At 45.1% G+C, this 23,801-nt stretch overlaps 1 protein-coding gene across 2 annotated transcripts in view; it reads right to left on the bottom strand.

The window, feature by feature from the left end:
* Positions 1 to 23,801, bottom strand: part of LOC134908935 (cytochrome P450 2C5-like) — a 117,636-nt gene that overhangs the window by 62,909 nt on the left and 30,926 nt on the right. For both annotated transcript variants that reach the window (XM_063915192.1, XM_063915193.1), the window contains 2 exons: positions 4,132 to 4,281; positions 599 to 759 (listed from right to left, as the gene is read on the bottom strand). In XM_063915192.1, coding sequence (XP_063771262.1) covers positions 599 to 759; positions 4,132 to 4,281 — 311 coding nt within the window. The remainder of the gene's footprint in view (positions 1 to 598; positions 760 to 4,131; positions 4,282 to 23,801) is intronic.

The following is a 23,801-nucleotide window of genomic DNA, read 5'->3' as shown; positions in this document are numbered from 1 at the left end:
GAGGATGAGCTTCTATGTGATTGACAGGCTGGGCCTCCGTGGGTAGAAGGAAAGGACTGAGGAAAGGGAAGGGGTGGCCACCACACTGCCTGCATGTTTCATATCACTGAATGCAGATACCTGACAGCCAGGAAGGTTCTTCTAACAAGTCTACAAACCTCCCCTCTTCCCTTACAACACACCACACTACACTGCTCTGGACTCTCTGCACTGCAATCAGTGACATGGAACATGCAGGCAGTGTGGTGGCCACCCCTTCCCTCTCTTCCAGTCATCTCCTCCTACCCCGAGATCCCGGCTCTCAGCTCTGTTACAGAGGCGCCTTCTGTCCCCAGCAGCGTCTGGAGCTCAAGCTCCACTCGTTCCACTCTCGCTACGCCCCTGATTCCAAGTATATCTGAACCTGGCCTGAAAGTATTAGCAATAGCACTAATATGTTAATGCAGCAAGAGGCATCTGATAGATATTGCACAAAAAAGTTGCACCAGTATTTTATGTTATGTTTTATGAGTATCTACAAAGGTGCTGCTTATGCTGTAATTGAGAAGGTTTTCTGTTAAGTTTTCATTATATCAAAAATTATATTATAATTGCTTACCATGGCCATCGGGCAACCTAATAATTTGGTATTATCATTGATACCTTTCAAAAGCCTTAAGAGTGTTGGATCCTCATAATCAAACCGATGGTTCAGTAATATGGAAACAATTATATTGGCCACAGCCGCATTTATAACCATGGTATTATCCAACGGTTTGCCTGTATTTAAGAGAAAAGGACACCTATGTATCATATGTCAAAACATTTTTAAACCGCTTAAAAGATAATTAATTTTTTAAATAAGTTTCATAATTAGGCTAATATTTGACTCAGAAATATATTTTTAACTTTATAATTCTGACCCTAGAAACAGTAGACTAGAGGTCCATGTAATTTGGGGAAGGTATCAGTATGATTCACCGGTGGGTGGGATGCCGGCTGTCCATATTCCGACAGCGGCATCCTGCCCACCAGAACGCCAGCAGTAGGGCAAACGCAAAGAGTCCCCTTGCGGACTCACTGCGCTCGCCACAGGATCTATTCCCACTCTATGGGGTGTCGTGGACATTTATGAGTGGGAATAGTTCTCTTTTGCTGGGATTATCGGCTGTCGGGATTCCGTTGTTGGTATCCTGACAGCTGGCAAATTGTATGGATCCCATGGGGAAAATGTTGTCACCATTCACCATAGCGTAGCTACAGTATGAAATATAAGTATGCTCTTCTATCTATCTATCTATCTATCTATCTATCTATCTATCTATCTATCTATCTATCTATCTATCTATCTATCATACTAGGAAATTGCTGCCCCAGGCCACCTCCTGTTATTCATAGTGTCCTGTCTAATCTCCCGAATGATGCCCTAGCTTCCACTGTGCAAGCATTGAGGAGATGGGACAGACCGTATGAAGTTATTATATAGATCTACATATGTGCATATATGTCTGTGCATATATTCAAATGCAATATGGCAGAATGAGCATAGAGATACCTCATATACTGACCACAGAGGTGCATTATTATCATAATTTTTTATTAGGAATCAACCACATAGGGGGTCATTCTGACCCGATCACACGCTGCAGTTTTTCGTAGCGTAGCGATCGGGTCAGAACTGCACCGGCGCCTCAGTGCACCGGCGCTTGCCGCCCTTCGCTGTGCTACGATCGCCTCTGCCTGATTGACAGGCAGGGGCGGTCGATGGACTGGAGGGGGCGAAACGGCAGCATTTGGCCGCCGTTTCGTGGGCGCGGTCCAGCCAGCGCGGGCGTAGCCGGACCGTGCGGGGAGTGGTCCGCAGCGGCTGCGTGACCTCACACGCAGCCGCTGCGGGCAGGGGAGCGATAAGTTGCTCCCGGCCAGCACGCTAAAACTGCGCTGGTCGGGAGCTACTCTTGGAGTGCTAAGGCATCACCGCTGTGCGATGCCTTTGCACTTCTGTGTGGGGGGGGGGGGGGGGGGTCGGTACTGACTTACGGGGCAGGCTATCCCTGTGCTGGTCATCCCCCCGCATGTCTGAGTTCATGATCGTAGCTGTGCTAAATTTAGCACAGTTACGATCAACTCGGAATGATCCATATAGGTCGACTGACTCTGGGTTTGGAGCAAAGCAAAAATGAGCAAGTAAATCTTCATCTTAGCAAAACCATGTTGCACTGCAGTAGGGTAAATGTACAATGTTCAGAGATTTAAATGGGAGGAGTGGCATGTCCAAACTTTAATAAAAATTGCTGTGTAAACATAAAGATGTCCATTATGTGCTGGCTACATGTAATAGCAGACAGTATTTACCCTGTATGCAAAAAAGAAATTATAATAATAAAATGAACTGATTAGCATGTTTTAAAGGTGACAAATATAGACGGCGTTGCCTGTGAGATTTCAGATGGTGCCTGACTGTGTTTGGCCCCAGCTTCCATAATAGGCATTTTAGTGCATGAAACATCAGTAACAGGGCCACCACTAGCAAAGGAAGCCTAAGCCTTTCCTTGCCCTGCATGGGATGTATGGAATGATGGCATTTTTACATTTTGTGGCAGTACATTTTCCCTTTATTATTAGAGGAGATATTTTTTTCTTTAACATTGCGAAACATTATTTAGATTTCAGGTGCCCATTCCTAAACTTTCTTTTTCCTGGACCCCCTTTAGTAGATTTTGAACTATTACTACTACTACTACTATCAAGACTGCTAGCAGCATCCACTACACTAGTACTAAGTTGCTGCTCCTGCTCTTCTATCAATTGACCCATATCTATTCACAGTGCACCTAGTACAATAGTGACACCCTAATGTAATGATGATGTTACAGTATATTTCTTTTAAAATGCACTTTTTTTTATTATTACCATTACTGAACACACAATAAACTAACTCTGAGCCCTCCTAGTATAAGCTGGATTGCACTCTAACAATGATGATATTTATTTTTCCATAACAGGATTTAAAAACCAAACAGACAACAAACTGCCTCAGAGCCTGTTGTGCAAAGATGATACCCTAGTGATGTTTTTTTTTTATGTTATTTTTTGTTTTTAAAAAATAATTTACGGTGACTGAACACACAACAAACTGCCCCTAATATCAGGGCGGCAGCATAATGATGTTAATCTTTTTTTTTTGCGTAATAAATTGTTGATCTTTTTTTTCAATTGTTTGTGTCTCACAGTGCTGCAGGAGCACACAGTGCCCCTTTAACACAAGGATCCTAAAACACTTTTTTTTTTAACATGCCCCTAATGAGTGCTGCAGCCCAGTTCTTACACCCTCTCCTACTGCAGCCAAGAGCCAGCCCACAATATACACTGACATGTGCCTCAAAGTGCTGGAGCTGCACACTGCGCCCCTTTAACACAATGGGGCAGATGTGGAGATGGCATAAAGAAGTGATAAACCAATGATAAGTGCAGGGTGATAAACACACCAGCCAATCAGCTCCTAATTGTCAATTTACATATTGAAGCTGATTGGCTGGGTTGTTTATCACCTTGCACTTATCACTGGTTTATCACTTCCTTATGCCTTCTCCAGGTTGATACTGCACATCTGCCCCAATGCTCCTAAAAATTTTTTGCTTTTTAAAGTGCACCTAATGAGTGCTGTACCCAGTTCCTACACCCTATCCCTTTAATCTATAGTGTAAAATGTTGCCTGATCACATGGGTGGCAATCCAAAGCCTGCAAGATCTGATACCAGGAATAGGACATTTTGGCTCGTTCCAGGAACTGAGCTTGGCGGGAAGACCCAAGTCAGCACTCACTTCTACTCAAGATAACCGGACGAGCACATCTCTGGTTTGCAGGTTTGTTTGTTTTTTGCATGAAAATCATTAGGGTGAGGGGACATGAATGCTTTGTTACATGCAATATTTCTGTATGTGTGACTTTTTTTTATGACATTGGAGCAGACACAGAAGTGGCCCAAATCATGGCTTACAGTGATGCAATTCTGTATTTGTGCTAGAGAACTTCAAACTAGATTCTGCACTGAAAGCCTAAATAGTATAATATTTCACTCTACAACAACCAAGCCTTAGGTGAGTTCATACCTGAAGAAGGTGCAACAGTAAAATAAAGCAGTCACCTACCTTTGTAGGAGTTTATCTTTTCCACTAAACAATCACTTTCTTCATCAATCCTGCTTTCAATTGGTTGCTTCCCCATACCAAAATCTCGCAGTGTGGAAAGAGTGAACCGTCTCATCACTTTCCAGTTTTCATTATTAGAAAATATAACTCCTGAGTGGAAGGAAATAGTTTTCAATATTTCAATGTCATAACAATAAAAACTGGATCTTGGTACTCATTGTTAAATCCTTTTCTCGGAGTCCATAGGGGACGCTGGGATAGCTGGTTACAGTGGGGTATAGATGTGGTCCATGGAGCTGGTAGACTGTTAAATTTAAATGTGTGTATCTGACTCATCCCCTCTCTGCCCCCTCCCCTAGCAAGTCTAGAAAACTGTGCCCGAAGAGAGAGGAACATAGCTGGAGAGGAAGAAAAGAACCAATATTGTGTAGAACCGACAGAGGAAAAAAAACTCAACAGTAAAATTGGAAAAATGAACATTTACAGCAAGTAAAACCCTATGTTTCCATCATTGAAAACTGGAACAAAAACAGTCATTGCAAGCTAACACACTATATGCATCGTATAGGAATAGGAAGAAAACAGCACAGTGGTGGGCGACCAGCATCCCATATGGACTCCGAGAAAAGGATTGAATGGTGAGTACCAAATACAGTTCTCTCTTACATCCATAGGGGACACTGGGATAGCTAGTTACAGTGGGGACATCCCAAAGCTCCCATCCCGGGCAGGAGAGTGCTATTGACCCTGTAAAATGGATCGTCTAAATTGAGACTCAGAGGCTGCAAAAGTATCAAACCTATAGAACTTGAAGAAGGTATGCTTCCCTGACCAAATATCCACCCAACACAACTACAAAGCCAAATCTCCCCGGGCAGCCGCCCAGGAAGAACCTACTGACCATGTGGCGTGTGCCGTAATGGGAGAAGGTAATGGCTGAGAAGAGGACATATAAGCTTGATGAATGGCAAGCCTGATCCACCGCACCAGGGTCTGCTTAGAAGCAGACCAGCCCAATTTGTTTGCTTCATACAAAACAAACAGGGCATCTGACTTTCGCAGACGAGCCATCCGATGAACATAGATGTGAAGAGCCCTCACCACATCCAAAGTTCTCACAGCCCGATAACTATCCTGCAAAAGCGGTATCACAATCAGTTGACTTATGTGAAAAGCAGAAACCACCTTTGGTAAGAAAGCCTGGCGGGTTCGCAATTCCTCCCTGTCCTCATGAAAAATTAAATACAGAGGATGGCAAGACAAAGCACCTAATTAGAAGATTCTCCTTGCCGAAGCCAGGGCCGGGAGGAAAACAACTTTCCAGGAGAGACATTTTAAATCTGTAGTCTCCACAGGTTCAAATAAGGGAGATTGAAGGAACTCCAAAATCAAGTTTAAATCCCACGGTGCCGTAGCCGCAACACACATTGTAGAAATGTCTGGACTTCAGGAAGTGAAGTTAAATGCCTTTTGAAAAAAATTGATAAAGCAGACATCTGTACCTTTAAGGATCCTAGGCGCAACCCAGCCTCCACTCCTGATTGGAGAAAATGCAGAAACCGACCTAAATGGAAACCACAGCGGGTACATGACGTCGCTCACACCAGGAAATGTAGGCTTTCCAAATCCTGTAGTAATGCTGAGAAGTCACCTCTTTTCGTGCCCATAGCATAGTACTGATTACCGCATCTGGGATACCTTTCTTCTTCAGTAGTGCTTCAGTAGTGCCTTCTCAACAGCCACGCCATTAAATGTAGCCACTGTAAGTTTATATAAACAAAGAGATCCTGCTGAAGAAGGTTGTCTTGTAGAGGCGAGGAATGGGGTAGTCTGTTAGGAGGGATAGAAGATCTGTGTACCATGCCCTGCGTGGCCAGTCCGGAGCCACAAGGATCATCATCACATTCTCCCATTTTATCCGTTTGAGGAGATGCAGAAGTAGGGGGAATGGTGGAAATAACGCCATCTGAAACCATCAGGGAGCTGTCATAGCATCCTCCGCCTCTGGATCTCTGGTCCTGAGACAATAGCATGTCAGCTTCTTGTTGTGTCAAGACGCCATGAGGTCTATCTGGGGCCATCCTCACCATGCGACTAGGTGCAGGAATACGTGGGAGTGAAGTACACATTCACCTGAATGCAGATCCTGTCTGCTGAGGAAGGCCGCCTCCCAGTTGCCACAGCTGGTATGAAAATGGCTGAGATCGCTAACAGATGTCCCTCCACCCATTGGCAAATTTGGGATACTTCCCTCTTCGCCTTTCTTGTTCTCATGCTTCCTTGATGGTTTGTGTAGACCACCACCATCACATTGTCTGACTGTACTTGAATTGCCTGACCCCCTAGGATTGGAAAAGCCTGATGCAGGGTGTTGTAAATCGCTCATAACGCTAAGATGTTGATGGGAAGAGAAGATTCCTGGCTGTTCCAACGAGTCTGAAACTGATAGTCCAGTGTCGCCGCCACCCATCCATAGAGACTCGCATCCGTCATCAATAGTACCCAAGTCCAAGGCATGAATGAGCAGCCTGCCAGCAGATGAGGACTATGCAACCACCAGAGGAGAGATATTCTTGACTGAGGGGAGAGGCGAACCATCCTGTGCATGTGTAGATAAGAACCCGACCATTTGGATAGAAGATCTAATTTAAACAGGCTGGAGTGGAATCTACCATATTGAATTGCCTCGAAGAAGGGCACCATCTTGCCCAGTAGTTGAATACAAAGATGTACGGAGACCCAACGAGGTAGCAAGACTTGCCTCACCAAAGACTGCAGTGCTTCAGCCTTGTCCAAAGGCAGAAAAACTCTTTGTTCCACTGTATCCAGGATCATGCCTAGGAACAGAAGTCTCTGGGTAGGTTCCAGATGGGACTTTTGAAAATTTAGAATCCAGCCATGCTGTATCAGTAGATTTTGTGTTAGGGTGATGCTCTGTAATAGCCTGCCTCTGGAATGGCCTCTTATGAGGAGATCGTCCAGATATGGCATGATGTTTACACCCTGAGTCCTCAGCTGACTCATCATTTCCACCATCACCTTCATGAATACCCACTGGCTGACGATAGTCCGAATTGGTAGTGGGCATCCTAAAGAGCAAACCTTAGGAATGCCAGATGCGGTGTCCAAATTGGAATGTGAAGGTATGCATCCTTTATGTCTAAGGATACCAGGAACTCCCTCTCTTCCAATCCCGCAATTACTGCTTGCAGAGATACCATTTTGAACTTGAAGACCCTCCGGGACTTCAAATTCAAAATCGGCCTGACCGAGCCATCTGTTTCTCTGATGAGGAGGGACCGGAACAATTACATTTGCCTGTAGTAATCTGTGAATGGCCCCTTGCAGAATGACCTGTTTTTCTGTTGAAACTGGTAAACTTGAGGTAAAAAATCGAAGTGGTTGTTGTGTCTTAGAATCTATCTTGTAACCCTGAGTAATGAGATCCCTGATCCAGGCATCCTGACAGGTCTGTTCCCAGACATGGCAAAAGTTTCTGAGACGTGCCCCCACTCTAAGATCCCCCAGGTGAGAGCGTAGCCCACCATGCGACAAGCTTTGTGTCAGGTTTCGGATCCTGCTGGGAGGTAGTTGTTGATGTCGAGCGACCATGACCTCTGGTTCCTCTGTTAGCTGTTGAGGCTCCTCTAGCCCAACCCCCATATTTTGTAGGTGGGCAAAAGGACTGAAAGGAAAGTCCAGTGTAAGGACACCTCAAAGGAGGAGCTGCGGAAGGAAGATAAGTGGACTTACCTCCTGTAGCTGTTGAAATCCATTTATCAAGCTCCTCACCAAAAAGGGCTATCCCATCATATGGCAGTCCCTCAACACCTCTTTTGGACTCCACATCAGCCAACCACTGAGAGAGCCACAGGTCTCTGCATGCCGAAACAGCCATTGCTGAAATCCTAGCGTTCAGCAAGCCTATTTCTCTGGATGCTTCACAGAGATACACCAATGACTCCTGTATATGTTGTGCTAGGACCACTAAGTCTTCAGTGGGAAGATCCTCTTGTAATCCTGTTACTAGCTTCTGAGCCCAAGCTTCAACAACCCTATTAAACCAGCAGCTTACTATGGCTGGTCTAAGGGATACCCCTGCTGCTGTATAAATCGACTTAAGGGTGTTTTCCAGTTTACGATCCAAAGGTTCCTTAAGTGAGGCAGCACTCTGGACCAGAAGAACAATCTTTTTGGATAACCTAGACACAGATGGATCCCCCGTTGGTGGATTTTCCCACTTCCATCTATTTCCCAAAAGAAAAGGGTAAAAAGTCAAAATCCTCTTAGGAATTTGAAACTTCTTATCCGGATATGACCAAGCCTCTTCGAATAAAGTGTCTAGTTCCTGCGCTACTGGAAAAAACCACAGAGGATTTCTGTCTCGGCCCAAAGAAGGAAGGCTGTGCAAGACCTGGGTCAGAATATGGAATCTTTAACACCTCTCTTACCGCTTCAATCCCTTGCAACGTAGATTTGGATTCTTTCTGAGGATACTCTTCATCTGGTTCCTGGATAAATTCCCCTTCCTCTAGTTCCGGTATCTCCTTGTGGGATTCATCTGACTTTTGGACACCTGCTTAGAAGGAAGGGAAGATTTTTGTGTAGAACCCATAGCAGAAGCTAAACTTTCCACAGATTTATTTAAATGTTGAGCCCACGCAGGTTCTGGTGCCTTTTACAGGGTTTCTCTATCCTTCCCGGCAACCGCCAGCTCTGAAGATAAATCAGACATTACACCTGTTAAAAGAGATAACCATGCCGGGGTAGGCTCCTGCACTCTAGGAGCTGACGGTGATGCAAACTCCTCTGAACACTGGTCACAATACAAAGATACCACAGATGAGGACTGTGTAAACTTATTACCACAATTCTTACAAGTGAACAATTTTTGTGAGCCTTTAGAGGCAGTGCCTTTGCCAGTCATGTTTGTAATCTCACCCAGAGAGATAATAAACAATGAAAAATGAGAAGGCTTTTTCACATAGAGTGAGAGAGAATAAAGGGAAAGAGATACAGAGAGTGAGAGAGCCTAGAGGAGAGGAGCACCCTACTATCTACTGAATACAGAGAGATAGCCCTGCCGGAGCCTGTTAATACAGGTCCGGTATATGTAAAATACTCCTCCTCACTAATCCCACTATAAACAGCCTTATCCTGGGGTCTGTGAGCTCAGCACTGCGTCGATCCCCCGCAGGGTGGTAACGGGTCCCCCCAGTAGCTCCCACGTAGCAGGGAGACAAGGGTCATCTGTTTCCCTGTTGTAGTTGCAGAAAACTGATAAAGTGAAAATTTTAAGAAAACTCTGAAGCCCTCCAGAGAGTATCCGGCTCTGAGGGCACTTTTTTCAAAACTGGCTAGGGGAGGGGGCATAGAGGAAAGAATCCAGCTACACACCTTTAAATCTAAAAGTGCACTGGCTCCATGGACCCTGTCTATACCCCACTGTAACTAGCTATCCCAGCATCCCCTATGGATGTAAGAGAAATGATGATGTAAGGTGTTATACAGTCTGCGGTTTATTTAAAGAGACAACACCCATCCCAATCCAAAATAAAGTACAGTAAATTGGGCTCATTTTGCCTACATGTGTTTATGCAAACACCAATAACAACTAGAGATGTTTTGGTTCTATATTCATAATGGTTTGGTTTTGGCAAAATCACTCTCAAATGTTTTGGTTTTTGATTTCTTTAAAAATTTATAAAACATGCAATTTTCACTTGTTTTTTTATCATACAGTATTATTAACATGATAACACCAGTATTGTTAAAAATCTGCAGCGAGCTGGTTGGCTAAACTAAGCAACAGAGCAGCGGTCCAAACCTACAGCAGTTAAAAAGAATATAGCACATCTATGTAACACAGTGGCAAGCAAGGGCAGACAGGATGGCAGTTTTATAATCTACACAACTTCATAGAATGTTTTCAATGATCAATTATCAAAACTAAAATCCTAAAACTAAAAGCCTAATATATTATTATTATTATTATTATTATTATTATTACTACCAGTTATTATATAGGGCACACATAGGGGCAGATGTAAAAAGCCTGGTGAAGTGATAAAACAGTGATAGGTGGAGGGTGTTAACAAACCAGCCAGCCAATCATTACAGGTTTGAAAAATGACAGATAGGAGCTGAGGCTGGTGCATTATCACCTTCCACTTATCACTTCTTTATCACTTATCCAGGCTTAATACATCTGCCCCATACTCCACAGTGCGGTACAAAGAATATTCATCCATTCACAACAGCCACGCAAGTACAGGGAGATATACAAACTCCATACCATTAGGGCCATGGTGGGAATCAAACCCATGACCTCAGTGTTGTGAGGCTGTACTGCTAACCATTACACCATCCATGCTACCCTAATATATATATATATATATATATATAATATAATATAATAATGAGGCCAGTACAAGAAAATGGAGATGGATAGTCTTTACACTAATGGGCCCAGACTGGGCGTCTCAAACTGCCCGACCACCGATATGGCAGACGGGCGACCCGGCAGCAGGGGGGAGGTGACGGGGGGAGTGAAGTTTCTTCACTCCCCCCATCACCCGGCTCCATAGCAGTGCATACAAATATGGACGAGATTGTCCATATTGGCCTGCATGCACAAGCGACGGGGCACCAACGATGAACGAGCGCGGGGCCGTGCACCATTCATCATTGCTGCCTCCACACTGAATGATATGAATGTTCATATCGTTTAGTTCTATCGGCCAGAGTGTAGGGCCCTTAATACAACAAAGTGGGCAGAGCCCATAATGAAATATAGTGCAAGATGGAATTGTCCTTGTGCCCTTCCACCCACCCTTATGTTGTATATTAAAAAGGACAAGCACAGTTTAACAAACCAAACACTTCAGCAACAGGGTCTGATACTGTTGTGGCTGAAGTGCTTGCTTTCTTTAGGTCCTCACAAAAGAAAATACTTTCTTTATATGGGTATTCCACACTAAAATCCTAATTAGGAAAATGAGTTTAATATCAGTCCCAATTAAGTTTCAATTGAGAATAAAACTGAGATCCACGTTAGAAACCCAAGTGAGCACAGTTATTAAACTACAAGGCTTTTTCCATAGTGTTGGCACTTCCACAATAATTAGTAATAGAAGCTTAGAGTTCATGCAATATGCAATGTAAGCACTTCCACAGTGGTTAGTAATAAAAGCTCAAAGTTCATGGACTATGCACATGCATAAATTCAGCAGTAAGATATATATAACCAGCAGATAGAGAGCACCATGCGATGCAATCAATAATAATACCTCTCCCAGTAATTGATTTAAACAGGCAGCTTTTCTCCTGATATTATGTGCTGGTGGGTAAATGCTGGTTCCTTCCCCTATGCACTAGGGTCTGCTGATAGTGCTGTGGCCGGCCGGCTCCAGGAACTTTTACACAGGCAGATAAATGCTGCAGTGTCTGTGATAGTGTCCTCTCCTCCGTTTCTCCATTGTTCCGGAAAGCAGAAAATCTATGCTCAAAATTAGTACCTAGTCACTTTCGTAGGGAAAATAAAATAAGTAATACACATACTTGGTTGCCCGAGAAACCATTGGGCTTCCATGGGTGTGGAAAGGTAAATTGCCTATCTTGTAAGTATCTGCCAAGAAAAAGCGCGGTGTATAGATCATCAAATACTGGTGAGGAATTCCAGATAAAAGAGTTCCTGAATTGTTGCTCAACATTTGTTATTTATGTTATTACCTGCTTATATGGGAAACAATACGTAGGTAGGACTACCTGCACTATGCATATTAGATATATGGAACATTGAAGGAATCTAATAAAGGGTGTAAGACACCCACTATCCAGCCACATTATACATTGCCAAAAAGCCAATATGGAGTAGTGCAAGATGATTGCTGTGGACCATATTAAAAATACAATACGTGGAGGAGATCGTTTCAGCTTACTATGTAGGCGAGAAGCATATTGGATTTATAGACTGGACACGTTAGTGCTGGGTGGCCTAAATTATATGGTAGAACTTAGTGGGGCTATTGACCATGAATGGGTATATGATGGAAATTTTTTGTTTCTGATATGGATCATGAATGGGTATATTGTGGGAATTGTCTTTGTTTCTGTTTTTATTGTTATTGGTATTATTGGTATTTAAAACTCCTCATGGAGATGAATTATGAGGCCTTAGCGTTGATTATTCTTCTATATAATATGAAATGGATTATAAAAAATGCGGACTAATATAATATAATAATATAATAAAATTATTATGTTGTCTGTCTAAAGGAGTTATGAGATATAATGTTGGATTATAGAATATAGGGGCTATGTATGTATTTATTGGGTCTGCCCCCTATTATAATATAATATGGAGAATATTTATTATAATTATTGTATGTAATGTATGTGGACATAATAGAAATTGGTTTAAATGTATATAATAGTTTTTAGTTACCTGGTAGGTAATGATCACGGATTATGAAGTAGTAATAATAATAATGATAATAAAAATAATAGTAGATAATAGATAATAAATATAAAATGTTTTGTGGTTACGAAACATGTAGTGCCACTAAAGGGCATCGGGATAGCACTGAGATGTTGGTTATTAACACCAGTGTGCATAAGGAGGATGTTAAAGAGTCTATGTAGTTATCATTAATTTATTTATATATTTATATATTAATTTTTATCATATAAGTGTTAATGTGGACTGATTTATATGAATATGAGCCGTTTTTAATGAATGGGATTGAAAGTGAGTCTTGGATCATTGATTTCCCGTCTGTGTGAGCACATATAGTGTAATTAGAAATGAGGCTTGACCCGCAGATGGAGTGCGCATGCGCAGACCGGGTAAAACGGTATTTAAATGCCTACAGACCATAGTTGCCAATTCAGCTTATAACAAGCGGAATTGGGCTTGTTTTTTCTTCTGGTTGCTTATTTTTTTGGGTGGTTGCTTGTTGCTTGTTTTTGGGCTTACAATTTTTTTTGCTGCTTGTTTTTGGGCTTCTTTTGTTTTTAGGTATCACTGACACCGACTTTCAGAGATAATTAGTCGTTCATCCATATAACACAGATCCTCACACAGACATACTGTAGGTGAGACGTTGTGGATGAATAGAGTCTTAAAGAAATGATGATGAGTCATTCATTATGTCTATTGTTGCCGACTGCCGCTTGTGTGTATTCAGTAGGGCTAATTTGTTTTTAACAATGACAACAACAAAGACACTGACGAGACACACAACAGTGAAAAAATTTAGGACCACTTTATGTGGTATTCTTTATGTCAGATATGGTTTAAGACGCTTGGGTATTTGTTGCAAGGATTTTAAACCAACTACCAATATGCTTCAGCGCTTCAACTCAGGAATGTATAACATGGAAGCTTCTATAGATGATGGAGACAGCTCAGATGAATTTGCTTATATCCATTTTACATAAAACCTTTGTAATTCAGTGTGCCATGTACTTTACCTCACAGTATGCCATCTGCAATGCACTTTACTTCACACAGTGTGCCATGCACTTTACCTCACACAGTGGGGGTCATTCCGAGTTCGCTCGCTAGCTGCTTTTAGCAGCATTGCACACGCTAGACAGCCGCCCTCTGGGAGTGTATCTCCGCTTAGCAGAATTGCGAACGAAAGATTAGCAGAATTGCGAATAAATAATTCTTAGCAGTTTCTGAGTAGCTCGAGACTTACTCCTACACTGCGATCAGCTCAGCCCGTTTCGTTCCTGGTTTGACGTCACAAACGCCCTGCGTTCGGCCAGCCACTCCCCCGTTTCTCCAGACACTCCTGCGTTTTATCCTGGCACGCCTGCGTTTTTCCGCACACTCCCAGAAAACAGTAAATTTCCGCCCAGAAACACCCACTTCCTGTCAATCACAGTCCGATCACATTTCAACGATGAAAATTCTTAGTTCGGACGTGAGTAAATCTAAGTTTTGTGCTAAATTTACTTAGCGCATGCGCACTGCGTACCATGCGCATGTGCATTTTTGCCTTAATCGTTCCGTTGCGAAAATCGGCAACGAGCGAACAACTCGGAATGACCCCCAGTGTGCTATCTGCAATACACTATACTTCACACAGTGTGCCATGCACTTTACCTCACATAGTATGCCATCTGCAATGCACTTTACTTCACACAGTGTGCCATGCACATTACCTCACAGTGTGCCATCTGCAATGCACTATACTTCACACAGTGTGCCATGCACTTTACCTCACATAGTATGCCATCTGCAATGCACTATACTTCACACAGTGTGCCATGCACTTTACCTCACATAGGGGTATATGCAATTCACGGCGAATCGCGGCAATTTTTCGCCGTTTTTTAATTCGACTAAATTCGCCAGGTGAATTCCGGAAGGTGGCTTCCGGAATTCACCATATTCAATGAAAAACGGATTCGCCAGAGTCGCGGGCGAAAATCGGCCGATTTGGCGGATTTTGCCGCGATTTTAAAAAACGGTAAAAACCCGAAAAAAAAAAATGGCGTGGGGTCCCCCCTCCAAAGCATAACCAGCCTCGGGCTCATCGAGCTGGTCCTGGTTCTAAAAATCCGGGGAAAAATTGGCCAGGGATCCCCCGTATTTTTAAAACCAGCACCGGGCTCTGCGCCTGGTGCTGGTGCCAAAAATACGGGGGACAAAAAGAGTAGGGGTCCCCCGTATTTTTAACACCAGCATCGGGCTCCACTAGCTGGACAGATAATGCCACAGCCGGGGGTCACTTTTATGCCGTGCCCTGCGGCCGTGGCATTAAATATCCAACTAGTCACCCCTGGCCGGGGTACCCTGGGGGAGTGGGGACCCCTTCAATCAAGGGGTCCCCCCCCCCAGCCACCCAAGGGCTAGGGGTGAAGCCCGAGGCTGTCCCCCCCCATCCAATGGGCTGCGGATGGGGGGGCTGATAGCCTTTTGTGATAATAAAAAGATATTGTTTTTTCCAGTAGTACTACAAGTCCCAGCAAGCCTCCCCTGCAAGCTGGTGCTTGGAGAACCACAAGTACCAGCATGCGGGAGAAAAACGGGCCCGCTGGTACCTGTAGTACTACTGGGAAAAAAATACCCCAAAAAAAACAGGACACACACACCGTGACAGTAAAACTTTATTACACACTACCGACACACACATACTTACCTATGTTGACACGCCGACTGCCACGGTCTCCGACGATCCGAGGGTACCTGTGAAAAAATGATACTCACCTTCCAGCGTCCAGAGATAAATCCACGTCCAGAGAGATAAATCCACGTACTTGTAAAAAAAAAAGAAAACGCAAATACCCGCTCCATACCGGACTAGAAAGGGGTCCAATGCTTTCACATCAGACCCCTTTCTCCCGAATGCCGGGACATCACGTGACTCCTGTCACTGAAGTCCCTTCAGCCAATCAGGAAGCGCTACTTCCGTGGCGCTCACCTGATTGGCTGTGCGCTGTCTGTACTGTGACAGCACATCGCAAAGCCGCTCCATTACTTTCAATGGTGGGAACTTTGCGGGTAGCGGTGGGGTCACCCGCCGGTCAGCCGCTGACCGGCGGGTGACCTTACCGCTAGCCGCTAAGTTCCCACCATTGAAAGTAATGGATCGGCTTTGCGATGTGCTGTCACAGTACAGACAGCGCACAGCCAATCAGGTGAGCGCAACGAAGTTGCGCTTCCTGATTGGCTTAGAGACCTTTCTGTGACAGCTGTCACTGACAGGTCTCATTCGTGGAAAGGTGTCCCATGTGTCAGCATGGGACCCCTTTCAGTCCGGCATGGAGCGGGTGTTCGGTTTGTTTTTTTGCCCAGTACGTAGATTTATCTCTGGACCATGGCTGAGGTGAGTATATTGATCTTTTCTTTTCAGGTATCCGTGGATTCTACATGGAGAAGAGGACCGATGTCGGCGTGTGAACATAGGTAAGTATGTGTGTGTCGACGTATGAAATAAAGTTTTACTGTCGACGGTGTGTGTGTCCTGTTTTTATTTGGGTATTTTTTTTCCAGTAGTACTACAGGTACCAGCGGGCTCGTTTTTCTCCAAGTACCAGCTTGCGGGGGAGGCTTGCTGGGACTTGTAGTACTACTGGAAAAAACAATATCTTTTTATTATCACAAAAGGCTATCAGCCCCCCCATCCGCAGCCCATTGGATGGGGGGGGGGACAGCCTCGGGCTTCACCCCTGGCCCTTGGGTGGCTGGGGGGGGACCCCTTGATTGAAGGGGTCCCCACTCCCCCAGGGTACCCCGGCCAGGGGTGACTAGTTGGATATTTAATGCCACGGCCGCAGGGCACGGCATAAAAGTGACCCCCGGCTGTGGCATTATCTGTCCAGCTAGTGGAGCCCGATGCTGGTGTTAAAAATACGGGGGACCCCTACTCTTTTTGTCCCCCGTATTTTTGGCACCAGCACCAGGCGCAGAGCCCGGTGCTGGTTTTAAAAATACGGGGGATCCCCTGTCAATTTTTTCCCCGCATTTTTAGAACCAGGACCAGCTCGAAGAGCCCGAGGCTGGTTATGCTTTGGAGGGGGGACCCCACGCCATTTTTTTTTATGATTTCACCGTTCCAGCATAAAAAAAAAAAAATAATAATAATAATATTTTAAAAAATATATAAATAATATTTGTGCCTCCAAAAAAAAAAAAAAAGTACCTAATCCCTTCTAATATAAATAGATCTGCTATTCCCCCAAAAAAAAACACAAAAAAAAACATGTTTAAATTTTTTTTATTTGTTTTCACCCTCCAAAGTGTGGCGGATTGAAAATGACAAATTTGCTGTCTAAAAGCACTGCTGTCGAATTTCCAAACTTGAATTGAATATGCTTTGGTCGAATTGCAGCACTTGTATCATTGCAGAAAAGTCGAATTTGCAAAAATTCGAATTTCAAAAAGTCGAATTTTGAAAGTCCGTTTTTTGGTCGGAAAGCACTGAATTGCATAGGCGATTTTTTTTTTTGGTCGAAAATGACCCGAAATTCGACAATTTCGGGAATTCGACCGCAATTGCATATACCCCATAGTATGCCATCTGCAATGCACTTTACCTCTCAGTAATTCCTTTGTTATTTATTGAATTGAGTTACTATTTAATATTTATATATGCATTTATTATTTTGAATTGTCTTAATAATCTTTTGTTTTGTTACCTTGATTTGGCCTCTTTATTTATTTAATAGAAGTACAAAGTTGGATGTTGTAAGATTATTTGTTTTATCTTTCCATCGAATAAATATTTCACAGTGAATACAAATGACCACAGATACAGTATATACAGTTGGCAATTTTCACTTGAGATTTTTCTTTAGAGGAAACATGAAAGTATAGTATCTTAAATTCACAACTCTAACTATAATATTTATAAAAATGCCAGTATTCTTTAAAAGCCAGTTTTGTGTTGATAAATATCATTGTAAAGACCTTAAAGGCAGATTATATAAATAATTATATGTATTTTAATAAGACAAACAATAATGTTTGTTTTTATATATAAAAAAAAAAAAAACTTGAGTTGGGCTTTTTTGGGGGCTTTTTAGGATTGGTTTGGGCTTGTTTTGGGCTTATTTTTCAGTCATCGGTTGCTTGTTTTTCATTTCAGAGTAGGCAACACTGCTACAGACACACTTCAACCACTGAGGAAGCTGCCGACACCTATTTGGAGGCGGAGAAAAGTGTTTGGGAGAGGAGAGGACGTTATCACAGACACTGCAGCATTTATCTGCCTGTGTAAAAGTTCCTGGAGCCGGCTGGTCACAGCACTATCAGCAGACCCTAGTGTAGGGGTGGGCAAAATACGGCCCGCGGGCCGGATGCGGCCCGCAAACCGATCCTGCCCGGCCCACTGCCTCCCACCAGGGAGCAATGGCAAGTGGCCCGACCGGCTGAGCTGCTTGTCATTGCTCTGCACTGCAGTACCTCCAAGCTGCCAGTGGCGCCTCTCTCCCCTGCTGCTCCTGCTGCTGCGTTGTAGCAGCCTCCTCCAGAGTCCCCAGTGGCAACGGCTGTGTTCAGCCGAGAAGGGGACGGGGCTACGTGCCGATGAGGGGGTGGGGCTACACGGGACCTGATGGGGCGGAGCTACACGGGACAAGAGCCAGACTGCTACAGATCCATCCTTCCTGCCACTGCCAGCCAGATCAGTAAGTTAATGGGAAAAGTGAAAGAAAGTGTGTGTGTGTGTGTGTGTGTGTGTGTGTGTATATATATATATGTAAGAGTGTGTGTGTGTGTGTGTGTGTGTGTGTGTGTGTGTGTGTGTGTGATAGTGTGCATATATTTGTGTGTGCGGGCAGTGGCGTCAGACTGTTTTTAGGTTTGGGGGAGAGATCTTTAGCTCTCGCTGTACCAACCCCTCCCGTGTTCTGTCACCATGTCACCCCCGTGTTCTGTCACTATGTCACCCCCCCGTGTTCTGTCACCGTGTCACCCCCCCCTGTTCTGTCATTATGTCACCCCCCGTGTTCTGTCACCGTGTCACCCCCCCCGTGTTCTGTCACTGTGTCACACCCCCCGTGTTCTGTCACTGTGTCACCCCCCCCGTGTTCTGTCACTGTGTCACCCCCCCCTCCGTGTTCTGTCACTGTGTCACCCCCCCGTGTTCTGTCACTGTGTCACCCCCCCCCCCCGTGTTCTGTCACTTTGTCACCCCCCCCCCGTGTTCTGTCACTTTGTCACCCCCCCCCCCCGTGTTCTGTCACTGTGTCACCCCCACCGTGTTCTGTCACCCCCCCTCCCCGTGTTCTTTCACTGTGTCACACCCCCCGTGTTCTGTCACCGTGTCACACATCCGTGTTCTGTCACTGTCACCCCCACCGTGTTCTGTCACTGTGTCACACACCCCCGTGTTCTGTCACCCCCACCGTGTTGTGTCACCCCCACCGTGTTCTGTCACCGTGTCACCCCCACCGTGTTCTGTCACCGTGTCACACCTTTCCCCAGGGGCCATAAGACACTGGATAATTTGCTTGCTGCACAATAATTATCCTAAATAAAATGTTAATGTGTAAAAAGGCTCTCTACCTGCCGTAATGTGTGTAAAAGGGGCTCTACCTGGTGTAATGTGTGTAAGTGGCGCTGTGTGGCGCAATTTGAATAATGGAGATTATTGTGCAGCCTAATATGAATCTGTATTATTTTTTGCCCACACCCCTTCCATATGAAGCCACGTCCCTATATTTTTGGCAAGTGGGGCGAGCTGCTATTTTGTATGTGGCCCTCGGATACTGACAGGAAATGTCAAGTGGCCCCTCAGCTGAAATAATTGCCCACCCCTGCCCTAGTGCATAGGGGAAGGAACCAGCGTTTACCCACCAGCGCATAATATCAGGAGAAAAGCTGCCTGTTTAAATCAATTACTGGGAGAGGTATCATTATTGATTGCATCGCATGGTGCTCTCTATCTGCTGGTTATATATATCTCACTGTTGAATTTATGCATGTGCATATTGCATGAACTTTGAGCTTTTATGACTAACCACTGTGGAAGTGCTAACATTGCATATTGCATGAACTCTAAGCTTCTATTACTAATTATTGTGGAAGTGCCAACACTATGAAAAAAGCCTTGTAGTTTAATAACTGTGCTCACTTGGATTTCTAACGTGGATCTCAGTTTTATTCTCAATTGCTACTTCATTGGGACTGACATTAAATTAATTTTCCTAATTAGGATTTTTAGTGTTGAATACCCATATAAAGAATTGGTATTATATTGCTATAGTGGGGGTATGCTACATATATTGTATTTGTTTTTATGTATTGTGTATTACTGGCCGGTATCTATGTACTGTAGTTTGTTTTAAATGTGTTAATATAAAAATATATTATTTCTCTAACGTCCTAGTGGATGCTGGGGACTCCGAAAGGACCATGGGGAGTAGCGGCTCTGCAGGAGACTGGGCACAAAAGTAAAAAGCTTTAGGACTACCTGGTGTGCACTGGCTCCTCCCCCTATGACCCTCCTCCAAGCCTCAGTTAGATTTTTGTGCCCGAACGAGAAGGGTGCATGCTAGGTGGCTCTCCTGAGCTGCTTAGAGTAAAAGTTTAAATAGTTTTTTTTATTTTCAGTGAGTACTGCTGGCAACAGGCTCACTGCATCGTGGGACTAAGGGGAGAAGAAGCGAACTCACCTGCCTGCAGAGTGGATTGGGCTTCTTGGCTACTGGACATTAGCTCCAGAGGGACGATCACAGGTTCAGCCTGGATGGGTCCCGGAGCCGCGCCGCCGGCCCCCTTACAGAGCCAGAAGAGCGAAGAGGTCCGGAAAAATCGGCGGCAGAAGACGTTCCTGTCTTCAAATAAGGTAGCGCACAGCACCGCAGCTGTGCCCCATTGCTCTCAGCACACTTCACACTCCGGTCACTGAGGGTGCAGGGCGCTGGGGGGGGAGCGCCCTCAGACGCAATAAAACACGGTTTAAACCTTATATGGCTAAAGAAATGCATCACATATAGCTCCTGGGCTATATGGATGCATTTAACCCCTGCCAGTTTTCCTAAAAAAAGCGGGAGAAAATGCCGCCGTGAAGGGGGCGGAGCCTATCTCCTCAGCACACAAGCGCCATTTTCCCTCACAGCTCCGCTGGAAGGACGGCTCCCTGACTCTCCCCTGCAGTCCTGCACTACAGAAACAGGGTAAAACAAGAGAGGGGGGCACTATTTGGCTGTTAATATAAATACAGCAGCTATAAAAGGGAGAAACACTTTTATATAAGGTTATCCCTATACAGATATAGTGCTCTGGTGTGTGCTGGCAAACTCTCCCTCTGTCTCCCCAAAGGGCTCGTGGGGTCCTGTCCTCTATCAGAGCATTCCCTGTGTGTGTGCTGGGTGTCGGTACGATTGTGTCGACATGTATGAGGAGGAAAATGATGTGGAAGCGGAGCAATTGCCTGTTTTAGTGATGTCACCCCCTAGGGAGTCGACACCTGACTGGATGGTCGTATTTAAGGAATTACGTGACAATGTCAGCACTTTGCAAAAAACTGTTGACGACATGAGACAGCCGGCGAATCAGTTAGTGCCTGTCCAGGCGTCTCAAACACCGTCAGGGGCTCTAAAGCGCCCGTTACCTCAGATGGTCGACACAGACCCAGACACGGATACTGACTCCAGTGTCGACGGTGAGGAGACAAACGTAATGTCCAGTAGGGCCACACGTTACATGATCACGGCAATGAAGGAGGCGTTGAACATTTCTGACACTACAAGTACCACAAAAAAGGGTATTATGTGGGGTGTGAAAAAACTACCCGTAGTTTTTCCTGAATCAGATGAATTGAATGAGGTGTGTGATAAGGCGTGGGTTTCCCCCGATAAAAAACTGCTGATTTTTAATAAATTATTGGCACTATACCCTTTCCCGACAGAGGTTAGGGCGCGTTGGGAAACACCCCCTAGGGTAGATAAGGCGCTCACAAGCTTATCAAAACAAGTGGCGTTACCGTCTCCCGATACGGCCGCCCTCAAGGAACCAGCTGATAGGAGGCTGGAAAATATCCTAAAAGGTATATACACACATACTGGTGTTATACTGCGACCAGCAATCGCCTCAGCCTGGATGTGCAGCGCTGGAGTGGCTTGGTTGGATTCCCTGACTGAAAATATTGATACCCTGGATAGGGACAGTATATTATTAACTATAGAGCATTTAAAGGATGCATTACTATATATGCGAGATGCACAGAGGGATATTTGCACCCTGGCATCAAGAGTAAGTGCGATGTCCATTTCTGCCAGAAGACGGTTATGGACGCTACAGTGGTCAGGTGATGCGGATTCCAAACGACATATGGAAGTATTGCCGTATAAAGGGGAGGAGTTATTTGGGGTCGGTCTATCGGACCTGGTGGCCACGGCAACGGCTGGAAAATCCACCTTTTTACCCCAGGTCACCTCTCAGCAGAAAAAGACACCGTCTTTTCAAACTCAGTCCTTTCGTCCCCATAAGGGCAAGCGGGCAAAAGGCCACTCATTTCTGCCCCGGGGCAGAGGAAGGGGAAAAAGACTGCACCAGGCAGCCTCTTCCCAGGAGCAGAAGCCCTCCTCCGCTTCTGCCAAGTCTTCAGCATGACGCTGGGGCTTTACAAGCGGACTCAGGCACGGTGGGGGCCCGTCTCAAAAATTTCAACGCGCAGTGGGCTCACTCGCAAGTGGACCCCTGGATCCTGCAGGTAGTATCACAGGGGTACAAATTGGAATTCGAGACGTCTCCCCCTCGCCGGTTCCTGAAGTCTGCTCTACCAACGTCTCCCTCCGACAGGGAGGCAGTATTGGAAGCTATTCACAAGCTGTATTCCCAGCAGGTGATAATCAAGGTACCCCTCCTACAACAGGGAAAGGGGTATTATTCCACGCTGTTTGTGGTACCGAAGCCGGACGGCTCGGTGAGACCAATTTTAAATCTAAAATCCTTGAACACTTACATAAAAAGGTTCAAATTCAAGATGGAGTCACTCAGAGCAGTGATAGCGAACCTGGAAGAAGGGGACTATATGGTATCTCTGGACATCAAAGATGCTTATCTCCATGTCCCAATCTACCCTTCTCACCAAGGGTACCTCAGGTTTGTGGTACAAAACTGTCATTATCAGTTTCAGACGCTGCCGTTTGGATTGTCCACGGCACCCCGGGTCTTTACAAAGGTAATGGCCGAAATGATGATTCTTCTTCGAAGAAAAGGCGTCTTAATTATCCCTTACTTGGACGATCTCCTGATAAGGGCAGGGTCCAGGGAACAGTTAGAGGTCGGAGTAGCACTATCTCAGGTAGTGCTACGTCAGCACGGGTGGATTCTAAATATTCCAAAATCGCAGCTGATTCCAACAACACGTCTACTGTTCCTAGGGATGATTCTGGACACAGTCCAGAAAAAGGTGTTTCTCCCGGAGGAGAAGGCCAGGGAGTTATCCGAGCTAGTCAGGAACCTCCTAAAACCAGGACAAGTGTCAGTGCATCAATGCACAAGGGTCCTGGGAAAGATGGTGGCTTCTTACGAAGCGATTCCATTCGGAAGATTCCACGCAAGAACTTTTCAGTGGGATCTGCTGGACAAGTGGTCCGGATCGCATCTTCAGATGCATCAGCGGATAACCCTATCTCCAAGGACAAGGGTGTCTCTCCTGTGGTGGTTACAGAGTGCTCATCTCCTAGAGGGCCGCAGATTCGGCATTCAGGATTGGGTCCTGGTGACCACGGATGCCAGCCTGAGAGGCTGGGGAGCAGTCACACAGGGAAAAAATTTCCAGGGCTTGTGGTCAAGCATGGAAACGTCACTTCACATAAATATCCTGGAACTAAGGGCCATTTACAATGCCCTAAGTCGGGTCAGCCGGTGTTGATCCAGTCGGACAACATCACGGCAGTCGCCCACGTAAACAGACAGGGCGGCACAAGAAGCAGGAGGGCAATGACGGAAGTTGCAAGGATTCTTCGCTGGGCGGAAAATCATGTGATAGCACTGTCAGCAGTGTTCATTCCGGGAGTGGACAACTGGGAAGCAGACTTCCTCAGCAGACACGATCTTCACCCGGGGGAGTGGGGACTTCACCCAGAAGTCTTCCACATGATTGTGAACCGTTGGGAAAAACCAAAGGTGGACATGATGGCGTCCCGCCTCAACAAAAAACTGGACAGATATTGCGCCAGGTCAAGGGACCCTCAGGCAATAG

This window comes from Pseudophryne corroboree, chromosome 4 (assembly GCF_028390025.1).
Source record: "Pseudophryne corroboree isolate aPseCor3 chromosome 4, aPseCor3.hap2, whole genome shotgun sequence".
Lineage (NCBI taxonomy): Eukaryota > Metazoa > Chordata > Amphibia > Anura > Myobatrachidae > Pseudophryne > Pseudophryne corroboree.
The sequence above is the reverse complement of the archived record's forward strand: the minus strand, read 5'-3'. Positions and strand labels throughout refer to the sequence as shown.